At 46.6% G+C, this 11,748-nt stretch overlaps 1 protein-coding gene and 1 long non-coding RNA gene across 3 annotated transcripts; both read left to right on the forward strand.

The window, feature by feature from the left end:
• Window positions 1–4,648: 4,648 nt before the first annotated feature.
• LOC127680547 (uncharacterized) lies at window positions 4,649–6,866 on the forward strand. The gene is made up of 3 exons (XR_007976967.1): window positions 4,649–4,824; window positions 5,404–5,677; window positions 6,714–6,866. It is a non-coding gene; the product is annotated as an uncharacterized LOC127680547 (long non-coding RNA).
• A 581-nt stretch (window positions 6,867–7,447) lies between these two features.
• LOC127680545 (uncharacterized) lies at window positions 7,448–11,351 on the forward strand. Of its 2 annotated transcripts, none has more exons than XM_052176072.1 (2): window positions 7,448–7,670; window positions 10,319–11,351. In XM_052176072.1, exon 2 carries the CDS (start codon window positions 10,385–10,387, stop codon window positions 11,108–11,110), a length of 726 nt encoding a protein of 241 aa, XP_052032032.1. In that variant the 5' UTR covers window positions 7,448–7,670; window positions 10,319–10,384; the 3' UTR covers window positions 11,111–11,351. The 2 variants fall into 2 exon arrangements, with proteins under 2 accessions (XP_052032032.1, XP_052032031.1); XM_052176071.1 differs by lacking the exon at window positions 7,448–7,670 and adding an exon at window positions 9,319–9,630.
• Window positions 11,352–11,748: the final 397 nt, after the last annotated feature.

Below are 11,748 nucleotides of genomic sequence, written 5' to 3' on the forward strand. Positions count from 1 at the left end.
GCCTGAAAATTGCTGTGTGGCTAAGGATGACCTTAAACTTCTGATTTTTCGGCCTCCAGTTTCCAAGGGCTGGGATTACAAGTGGGTACCACCAAGTCTGGAAAATTCTTTCTTCCTCCTTCTACTTTTGGGGGGCGGTATTTTTATTTTTTAAATGTCTGTTTGCATCTGTGTCTGTCTTTTTTAGTATATTCCACGGTGTGTGCCCATGCCCTTGGAGGCTAGAAAAGGGCATCCGCCCCGCCCCCACCCCACCCCACCCCCACCCCGGGAGCTAGAGTTGTGTGCAGTTGTGAGCTGCCTGATGTGGGTGCTGGGAACTGAACTCCGGTTCTCCGGGGCGGCTCCTAGACCGTCTCTCCACTCCATTCTTCCCTTTTCAGAATGAAGGGTCTTCCTGCAGGCTTTCTGGGGTCACCCGGGCTCTGATTCTAGTCTCATTTTCCCCGCAATCCTATTACACAAGATTTGATAAATGTTAATGAAGATTTAAAAAAATAACCACTGGGAATTTTTTTTAAATATATTTTATGTATAGGAATGCAGATACACACCAAAAGAGGGCATCAGATTCCATTACAGAGGGTTGTGAGCCACCACATGGGTCCTGGAATTGAACTCAGGACCTCTGGAAGAGCAACCAGTGCTCTTAACCGCTGAGCCATCTACCCACCTCAGCCACTGGGATTTTTAGAAAAAATATTAGTGTGTGTGTGTGTGCATGCACATATGTGTTATGTGTGTTTGTGTGTTCCACAGCACATGTGTGAAAGTCAGAGGATAACTTTACCTACTTAGCTATCCGGCCAGCCCAATCATAATTTTTTGGGTTTGTTTTTTGAGACAGCCCTGGCTATCCTGGAACTCACTCTGTAGACCAGGCTGGCCTCGAACTCAGAAGTCTGCTGCTTCTGCCTCCCAAGTGCTGGGATTAAAGGCATGCACCATCACCACCTGGCTCCAATCATAATTTTTAAACAAAAAAAGTTTAAAAAATCATATAGAATACATCTTTATATTACATGCTCTAGATATTTATTTAGAGTATTGTGGTTTTATAAGTACTTATTTATATTTTATGTGCAAGAGTGTTTTGCCATCATGTACATATGTGAAACATGTATGGGCCTGGTATCCATGAAGGCCAGAGAAGGCATTAGATGCCCTAGAATTACAGATGGTTGTAAGCCACTGTGTGGTGCTGGGAGCCTCTGCAAGAATAGCCAAGCCAGGCGGTGGTGGCGCATGCCTGTAATCCCGGCACTCTGGGAGGCAGAGGCAGGCAGAATTCTGAGTTCAAGGCCAGCCTGGTCTACAGAGTGAGTTCCAGGACAGTCAGGGCTATACAGAGAAACCGTGTCTTGAAAAAAACCAAATCCAAAAAACAAAAAAAAACAAACAAAAAAGAATAGCCAGCACTTCTAGCCAGCGAGCATCTCTCCAGCCCCTTCACTGGGTGTTTGTTTGTTTGTTTGTTTGTTTGTTTTATCTAAGGTCTTGCTATGTATCCCAGGCTGGTATAGAAATTGCTATGTGGATCAGGCTGGCCTAGAAATTGTAACAATCCTCCTGCCTCTGAGTCTTGAGCTACCATGCCCAACTTAAGTATTTAATTTTTTGGAAAATGGAAGATAGCTGCCATCTTCCATACTTTCAGGTAAGAGAATTACTTCCCGTCTTTTCTATTTCTGAGCGGCTGTTAAACTAGTGCATAGGCCTATCACGATGGCTTGTGGGTCGCCCGACATGTGTATACAGCATGCCATTGCGGGGTCCCACTGACTGTTTCCTAGGACACAGGCCTCAGGGTGGGCACACCTGAAAGCACATCATTTCAGCAACATGAAGGTTCAAACCTGGGGAGCGTACATACAGGCACACCGACACCACTGACGACAAAGTACTGTGTCTTCTCTGCACCCCCAGCACCTTGGCTGGCAGCTTTAGTTTGTATTTTCATGATTACAGTATAATTGTGATAGCTCCAGAGCTGACACTGTCACACACCCATGTTGAAAGGGAAAAAGGAAAAAAAAAGTTCTTCGAGTCTTTTATGACTAGGGAGAGAACTTTCCAGAATCCCTCTACAGATTTTCCCTTCCCGCCCCTCTGGCTACAGTCGGATCAGAGAGCCACTACCTTGTTGAGCGATAAGCCAGGTAATGATTATCTAGCCTTTCCAACGTCTAGGAGAGGCAGCTCGACCAGTCAGGAGAACTCATGAAGAATTGTACCTGGCGTTGTACCAGCCCTCGGAGGGCTGACCAGACAGGTCTGTCTGCCGCCAGAGTCCACACCTCTAACCCCTGCTTTGTGACATTACCTAAACATGTCACCATCCAGCTGTTAAAACCACCTTCCATACAAACACCACTATAAAACACCCCTCCAAGATCACCTGGGACTTTCCTGCGTCTTATCTTTACACCTGGGGTTCCCTCGGCCCGGGAGCCCGCCCCCATTCACACAGTCTGTGGACAAAAAGTCCTCTCTCAAAGACAGCACTCAAACACTTTTCCAATTAAGCCTTCAAATCCCCCACCAAGGCCACCCAAGTAGCTGTAGCCGAACGGTGACTTCTCTTTGGTCCCCCAGGGAACCTGCTTGCACAGGTTCTTGGAGTCCAGTGAGTGAGGGTAGGACTGTTCTGCCCTCGGAGGTGCAGAGAGAATGCAGGAGCAAGCTGTCTTCTGGGTGACCAGAGACTCACAGCTCACCGAAGCAGACTTGGGCAGGGTCTGGTAACGATGAGTTCCTGGAGCCTCAGTGCTGTTGGTCACCTGTGGAATTCAACACTCTAAAGAATCTCATAATTTTGCGAGTTTTGCTTCTGGAAACTGGAGGAAGGAACCCTCTTGGACACTCTGCTCTCCCGAGCTGGCTCCAGCAGGGACTGGTCACCTGGAGACAACCTGGCTCAGCACTGGCAGTTGGCAGGGGGGAGCACTCACTTCAAATCCTTCTAGTCACTCTGTCCTCCCAAGGGCCGAGCATGGAGTCCATAGCTGGAGGCCCAGGCTCATTAAATGCTGACACCTAACCACAGGGCTGGAGAAGGACCCCTCCCTGTTGTGGCACCACAGAGGAAAGGCCTGTTTACAGCAGTTCCTTTTACCTGGTACATCCTGTCCTCCTACCAAGAAGATAATGTACTAAAAGACAGAAGTCTCTATTTGGACACTGGGTGTGGTGGTGCCCACCCATGATGCCAGCATTCTGGAGCCAGAAGTATTGCTTCAGGTTCAAGGTCAACCTGGGCCCCACAGCAAGACCCTGTCTCGAAAGGCAACAACAACAACAATAATTTTTTAAAAAATTGTAATCTGAAGAGGAACATACCATTGAACTGGAAAGTTAGCAAAGGTTTTATTATTTTTCTGGTTTTTGTCTTGTTTGTTTTTTTTTGTTTTAGTTGAGGCGGGGTCTCAGGTAGCCCCAGTGAGCCTAAAATTTGCCGTGGAGGTTAAGATGACCTTGAATTCCTGATCCTCCTGCCTCTACTTCCTGAGCGCGGGGATCACAGATACACATAAATATACTCAGTCTATGTTGCGCTGGGGGTAGAACCTGGGGCTTCCTGCATGCTAAGCAAGCACTCAACCAACTGAGCTAAAGCCCAGATCCTCTAGGCTTTCTGAAACACGGTTTCCATGTTGCTCAGGGTGGTCTCAATCCTGCAGTGAGCCTCCGGTGCACGGGTTTGAACAGGTATCTCATGGACCCGGGTCTGAATGCTTGGCCATAGGAGTGCACTATTAGGAGGTGTGGCCTTATTGGAGTGGGTGTGGCTTTGTTAGAGGAAGTGTGTCATTATGGGGGTGGGCTTTGAGGTCTCCTAAGCTCAAGCTAGGCCCAGTGTGGTACACCCACTCCTTTTGCTGCCTGAGGGTCAAGATATAGACCTCTCAGCTCCTTCCCCAGCACATCTGCCTGTGCGCTGCCATGACAGACTAAACCTCTGAAACTGTAAACCAGTCCCTATTAAATGTTTGCCTTACAAGAGAGTTCCTGTGGTCATGTTGTTTCTTCATAGCAATAAAACCAGAAGTAAGGCATCCTGCCTCTGGCGTGCTAGGATTTGGAGCCTGTGTCAGCACCCTGACGGAAAGTCAGCGCTCCTGTGCATTGGCTAAAAGCAGATAGCTGCTCCCTTCCGTCTGCTGCTTCATCCTCAGGTTGCACACAGATGCAAGATGGCAAAGGCTGCCTCAGCCTGCGAGTTTCAAGTTTAGTTGCTGGGGACCGAATCAGTGGAAGAGTCTGTACAAGCACCGGGCCCTGAGTTTGATCCTTAGCACCAACAAATCAAACAAAGGTTCATATTCAAGAGTCAAGAATATGGTGGTGGGAAGGAGCCTTATTGCAGTGGCTTCGACTTAATTTGTTTCCATTATTTGCTCCAAGCCAATCACAAGGCATAGGGAATATGCTTTGCTGGTTGACGTGGACCCAGATCCTGTGATGCTTCTCTTAAGTAGAATATGGAACTCTGGGAACTCTATGATTTGTGATAGGAGGCCCAAACAAAAGGCAGAGTGACAGTTGTTATTGATTTGACAGCACATGTAATCACCTAGCAGATGGGCCCCTGGCCATGCCACTCTGGGATTATCTTGAGTTTGTTAATTAACCACCTGCCTACAGTGGGAGGCACCATTCCCTGGCTGGGATCCCAGACTACATACTTGAAGGAATGGAGCTTAGCGGTGGTGGCGGCAGCAGCAGCAGCAGCAGCAGCAGCAGATTTCCCTCTGCTTCCAGACAGTGGATGCCATGTGAACATCTGCTTTGACTTCCCTACCGTGAGGGACTGTATCTTGAACTGTAAGCCAAAAGAAAAGAGAATTTTCTTTTTCTTATACAATACAGGCTGGCCTTGAACTCCTGATCCTCCCAACTCTACCTCCAAGTCCTGGGATTACAGCCATGACCACAGCACACTTCTTCCCCTCCCTTTGGAGACAGTCATTAGAAACAGATGTTCAAATTGTACCTCTTTTCTTTTGACACCTCACTATGTGGTCGTGTCTGGCTCAGAACCCTGTATGCAAGTCAGGCTGGCCTTGAATCATAGAGGTCTATCTGCCTCTGTCTCCCAATGGTTGGGCCAAAAATGTTCTCCACCACAGCCAGTCTGCATTTATTTCTATAATCAGAAATTCATTCTCTGCTGGGCAGTGGTGGCACATGCCTTTAATCCCAGCACTTGGGAGGCAGAGGCAGGCAGATTTTTGAGTTCAAGGCCAGCCTGGTCTACAGAGTGACCAGGGCTACACAGAGAAACCCTGTCTTGAAAACAAACAAACAAACAAACAGAAATTCATTTTCCTTTAAATCGATTTTACACTCTATGTCTTTTTATGCCACTGACCAAAACTTTGAATCTTTTTCTTTTGAAATAAGGTCTCATGTAGCCCAGGCTACAAACTTACTATGTCCCCGAGGATAACTTTTAATTTCTGATTCTCCTGCCTCACACCTCTCAGTGCTGGAAATACAAATGTGAGATACCACACCCTGTTTTGTGCAGTTCAAAGAATCAAATCCTGGGTGGGTGCCGTACTTCCTAGGTAAACAATCTACCAACTGAGCTGGAAGACAAATGTGGAGGAGACACTGCCAGAAAACGAGAAATACAGCCGGCTGCCTTATAGGCAACTGCGTCATTCTTTACGTGGTGAGTCAGAAGTCTTTAAAATAGAGTCACACACCGATAAGGGTGGGGAAGGGACCTGGGAAGTGATTTTCATCTTTTCGTGACTGTCACAAAATGTAGGAGTGCACGTATGCAAGACTAGATGGTACTGGAGCAGTGATCCAGGTCTCAATGAAACCAACAGACACACGAACACCGACCTATGAGGCTCGGCTGGATTACAACCGTGGATAGGGTTTTTGTCTGTTTGATGGTTTTTGGTGTTTTGTTTTGCTTTGGGGGACAGGGTCTCCCTGTCTGGCCTAGAACTTGTTATGTAGATCAGGGTGGCCTCAAACTCACAGAGCTCCTCCTGCTTCTCCCTCCTGAGTATCTGTGCTGGGATCAAAAGCATGCGCTACCATCCATGTTTTTCCTTTTTAATGAAGTTCAGAAAAAAATTTAAGAGTGGTGTTCATTTGTTTTGTGTATGTACGTGAGTGCGTGCGCCCCATATGACTCCCTTCCCTGCCAAACTGCCGCTATTTCAGACACTAGCTCTCAAGAGGCACAGTTCTGCTCACGCCAAGGAGAACACTTTCCTGAAAAGCTGCTTTCTAAAAGGTATACGATATGCGCATGAGGCCAGAGGACAACTTGTTGAAGTCTGTTCTCCTCTGGCCACGTATGATCTGGGGACAGAACATGGGTCAGCAGGCTTGTCTGCAAATAATGCCTTTACACACTCAGATATATCATCAGCCCTGTTTTTGGTTTTGTTTTGTTTTGTTTTGTTTTGTTTTTTGAGGCTAGGTCTCATAATTGGCTGGGAACTTACTATTTAGACCTGGCTGGCCTTGAACACGTGTCATTTCTCTTGCCTCCACTTCCTGAGCTCTGCATTGTGCACTCCCATGCCTGACTGTGCATATATTAAACTTTTCTTTTAATTATGCATATACTCTAAAATAATGATGAAAGGTGTACTATCATAAATTCATAAACCTACAACATGATTGTTTGCTATGAAGTATTATGTACTGTGTAATTGTCTCACCCTTTTTACTTTTTCTTTCAGCCCTGGGGGATGACTCCAGAGCCCTGCACATTAGGCGAGTGCCCTACCACTGAGATACCCAGCAGCCTGCTAGACCCTCACAGAATGGGCAGCAAAGGGTGTTTGCTTGCTCTGGGATCACAGCAAGCCTGAGTAATCATTACATTATGGAATCACTAGCTAATAACATTATTAACCTTTATTATATTTGTAGTTCATAGATGACCAAAACATATATATTGGGCACACAGTTAGGTCTCAGAAACCCAGGAGAAATGGCTGAGGTGTCTGAGACCCATGACTCTGTGAAATGTATGCAAGGAACTGGGAATACCAGGGGACTCTTCTTCATCTGTGAGCAGCCTGAGTACAGGGTGCCAACCAGGCTGACCCCGACAGAAGCAGGTGCTTCTAAGCTAGTCTTTGTCACAGAGGTGGGCAGGATGGCTTTCTCCAGGACAATGTGTCTGTAGTGGCTCTGACCACAGTCTGGGCAGCGGCATGGTGCCACTAAAATCCTTTTTAGGAGGATTTGTCAGGAGACAAATATGAGGACTCTGAGCCTTGCTCTATGGTACCATTGGCTTCACCCTCTACACTGTCTCTCCTTTGCCTCCCTCTCTCCTTCCTTTCACTCTCCTCTCTTCCCTCTCTTTTTGTTTCTTCCTCCCCCTTCCCACTAGGTATTGACTCAGGGCCTCTGTGGTGCTGTTAAGAAGAATGGCCCCCACAGACACACTTATTTGCATGCTCAGTCCCCATAAACTGTTGGGAAGGATTAGGAGGTAAACCCTTGTTCGAGTAGGTGTGTTGCTGGAAGTGGGTTTTAAGGTTTCAAAAGCCCATACCAGGCTCTTGTCTGTCTGTCTGTCTGTCTGTCTGTCTGCCTCCCTTCTACCTGCAGATTAGGATGTAAAACTACACCTCCATGCCTGTCTGCTTCCTGCTGTGATGATCATGGACTAACCCTCTAAAACTGTAAGTGAGCCCCCAATCAGATGCTTTCTTTTATAAGAACTGCCTTGGTCATGGTGTCCGTTCACAGCAACAGAACAGTGACTTTGAGCCTTACTCAAACTTGTCCAGGTAAGTATTATACCATGGGTACAGCCCCCAACCTTGGCTTAACGCCCTTTAGGGCCAAGGTCATGTGCACTCCTGCAGTGAGGTCTCTCAGAACTCAGCAGCAGCTACGTCCACTCTACAGTCCCCGGTCAGCTTTCTGACCTGAGGATGCAGACATGGGCAGAGAGGTGAGAGGCCCAGCTGTGCAGCCAGCTGCCACCTTAAACTGGGCTAATTCTTGCCGTGTTATTTTTAGATTACAGTTATATTTACATCTTTTAGTCTTTGTTATTTACTCCTGAAGATTAGTTTTTCAGATGAGATCAGACTGTTCAGGTTTTGAAGGCTATAAATAGGCAGATCATTTTCAAATTTCAGTTAGACATGATACAGAACTTTCTGAGTTATCTTTGTACTCCTGATATTTAGTGCAGAACTCTACAGAAAAGTCTTCTCGAGTGACTGTGGGTGACCATGTGACTGAGATTCCCTTTACCACAGTATTCCCATAAGTGAAATCTGTGATTCAGTATACAATTTAATCCTCTGTGTGTGTGTGTGTGTGTGTGTGTAGTTTGTACATACATGTGTGCCCATGAGAGTGGAGGTCAGAGGTCCAATCGCTCTCCACTGTATTTTTGGGACTGAGTTTCTCACCGAACCCAAAGCTTACCAGTTCAGCTAGACTGACTAATCAGCAAGCCCCAGAGATCCTCCTGGCTTTTTGGTCCGTGTGGCTCTAGCAAACAAACTGGGGTTCATGCTTAATTGACAGGTTCTTAATCTACAAGGACATCTGCACAGAGCTTAATCCTTAAAAAATCAACATAATATATACATTTTCCTATTACCATAAATTCTTCCTAGATATTTTATGCATATTTGTGATTTAATATTAATAATTTAATATTCGTGATTTATATATTATAGTATATATTTTTATATTTATATATTATATTTATATCACATAAATATAATATATTTACATATTATACTATATTATTATAACATACGTGATTTAATATTAGTAATGATTTATATCACTGTTCTGTGAAGAGACACTCTTAGTTTGGGTTTTATTGCTGTGAAGAGATACTATGACCACAGTAACTCTTTTAAAGGAAAACATTGAATTGGAGCTGATTTACAGTTTCAAAGGTTGAGTCCATTATGATTATGTCAAGGAAGGCAGCATGCCGACAGACACTGTGCTGGAGAAAGGGCTGAGAGTTCTACATTTTGATCGGCAGGCAGAATGAGACTGTGTGCTACCCTGGGTGTAGTTTGAGTATAGGCCTCAAAGCCTGCCCCCACAGCGACACAATTCCTTAAACAAGGCCACACCCACTCCAACAATGCCACACCCACCCCAACAAGGCCACACCCACCCCAACAAGGCCACACCTTCTAACAGTGCCAAATATTCAAACACCTGAGTCTGTGGAGGCCATTCCTAGTCACACCACCACACTCTACTCCCTGGTCCCCCGCTTGTATCCATAACATAATGCAAATGCATTTAGTCTAACTTAGAAAGTCCTCACCGTCTGTAACAGTCTCAAACTTGTTTAAAAGTCTCTTCTGAGATCCATGCAATCACTTAACTGCAAACCCCTGTAAAATCAAAAAGCAGATCACATACTCCTAATAGTAATGGCACAGGGTGTACATCACTGTTCCAAAACATTAGGGAAGGGAGCACGGTGAGGAAATACTGGACCAAAGGAAGACAGAAAGCCATCTGAGCAAACTCCAAACTGCACCTCTGCGTCTGATGTCCAAGTGCTCCTCAGAGCTCCAATTCCCTTCAGTGTTTGGCTGTAACCTGGTTCTCTCTCTTGGGCTGGTTCTGCTCCGTCAGCAACTCTCCTTGGTGGGTATCCCACGGCTCTGCCATCTCTAATCTCTTGGGGTCTCCAAGGTGACCCAGGCTTCACCTTCACAGCCTCACACAATGGCCTCTAGGTCTCCATGCAGGGACACTTCAGCCACATGCCTTCCTGATCCAAAGACAAGCAGAGAGAGAGAAAAGCTGGCCTGGCCTGGGCTATTTGATACCTCAACCCCCACCCCCACCCAGACAAAGCCCCAAGGTTACAGCTACTTCAGAAAGGCCACATCCCCCAATATTTCTCACCCCTCATAAGTGGTGCCAGTCTCTGGTGACAAAGCCTCTGGTGGCCATTATTCAAACCACCACAGTTTTCTAAGCCAGTCTCTCAGTGTTAAGCATTTGAACCACTTTCTATTGTTGTAGATAAAATTGTGGTCATTTTTTTCCTATCCACATTTTAGCTTACTGTCTTAGATTTCCCTGACCTGGAATTACTGGGTAAAATGGCACGAATAGTTTTTCATTCATTTGATAGTTTTAAAACGTATCATCTTGTAGTTTTAATCTGTATTTCTTTCCTTGCTGATAATGTCAAACATTTTTCTTAATCTCTGTTTACTAGTTGCGTTTCCTTCTTTGGAAACTCTCTGGTCATATCCTTTGTCTGTTTCCTGTTAGGGTCTTAGTATTTTAAAACATTAATTGGTATGCTTTTCCCACCACAAAGTTTCAGGATGAAGGAGACAGCTACAGACTCTACCCTAAAGCTACTGCGTCAGAAGTGCTGGGGACTATGGCATGGCTATCTGCAACCTGCAGGGAACAGACCTTCCAGGAGATTGAGGAGTCTGAGCCAGTGAGTGAGAACCCCAGGGTGGAACTGGTGGATCACAGCCCCAGGATGGAGCTGGTGGATCACAGCCCCAGGGTGGAGCTGGTGGATCACAGCCCCAGGGTGGAGCTGGTGGATCAGAGTCCCAGGGTGGAGCTGGTGGATCAGAGTCCCAGGGTGGAGCCGGTGGATCACAGCCCCAGGGTGGAGCCGGTGGATCACAGCCCCAGGGTGGAGCCGGTGGATCACAGCCCCAGGGTGGAGCCGGTGGATCAGAGCCCCAGGGTGGAGCCGGTGGATCACAGCCCCAGGGTGGAGCCGGTGGATCACAGCCCCAGGGTGGAGCCGGTGGATCACAGCCCCAGGGTGGAGCCGGTGGATCACAGCCCCAGGTTGGAGCCGGTGGATCACAGCCCCAGGATACAGCCGGTGGATCACAGCTCCAGGATACAGCCGGTGGATCACAGCCCCAGGGTGGAGCTGGTGGATCACAGCCCCAGGGTGGAGCTGGTGGATCACAGCCCCAGGATGGGAGTGTCCGTCTGTTTTGGGAAAAGGTCTCATGTATTTCAGGTTGGCCTGGAACTTTATGTGTGCCAGGGAAACCCTGAATTTCTGATTTGTTTTTCTTTTCCCCTCCACCTCCTGACCGCCAGTATTACAGGTATGAGTCAGTACACTGTTTAAGGACTGTCAGGGATAAAACTCGGGGCCTCCTTCATGCTAGGCAAACATGACCCCTCCTAAGGCACACTTCAGTTCCCACTGTAGCCATTCTTATGGGATCAAAACATCCTGGACACCAACACATAGCACCTGCGTTCTTTGTAAGTTCTGCGACTGCTCTCCAGAAGACATTAGTTTTCTGACCTAGTAAATAGGAGTGATAATGCTAATACTGATTTCAATTCAGTAAATTGTTGTGGTGGCCACAAAAACATTGGAACCTGTCAATTATTATTATTCATTCAACTAATTTTTTTGGTTTTTTCAAGACAGGGTCTCTCTGTGTAGCCTTGGCTGTCCTGGAACTCACTCTGTAGACCAGGCTGGCCTCGAACTCAGAAACCCGCCTGCCTCTGCCTCCCAAGTGCTGGGGTTAAAGGCGTGTGCCACCACGCCCCGCCCTTTCATTCAGCTATTATTCATCAATTATTATTAGGCAAATGTTTTGATTTATGAATGGATCTAAGGAGAAGTTCTGAATGAATTAGGTCTGGAGTTCACACAGAATACAAAACTGTAAAGATTATGACAGTGACTGTTATCTGTCAACAAAGAACCAGGACAAAGAGGAAGTCTCAAAAGGGAAAGGGCGGAGACAG

The sequence above is a fragment of the Apodemus sylvaticus genome, chromosome 3, assembly GCF_947179515.1.
Source record: "Apodemus sylvaticus chromosome 3, mApoSyl1.1, whole genome shotgun sequence".
NCBI lineage: Eukaryota > Metazoa > Chordata > Mammalia > Rodentia > Muridae > Apodemus > Apodemus sylvaticus.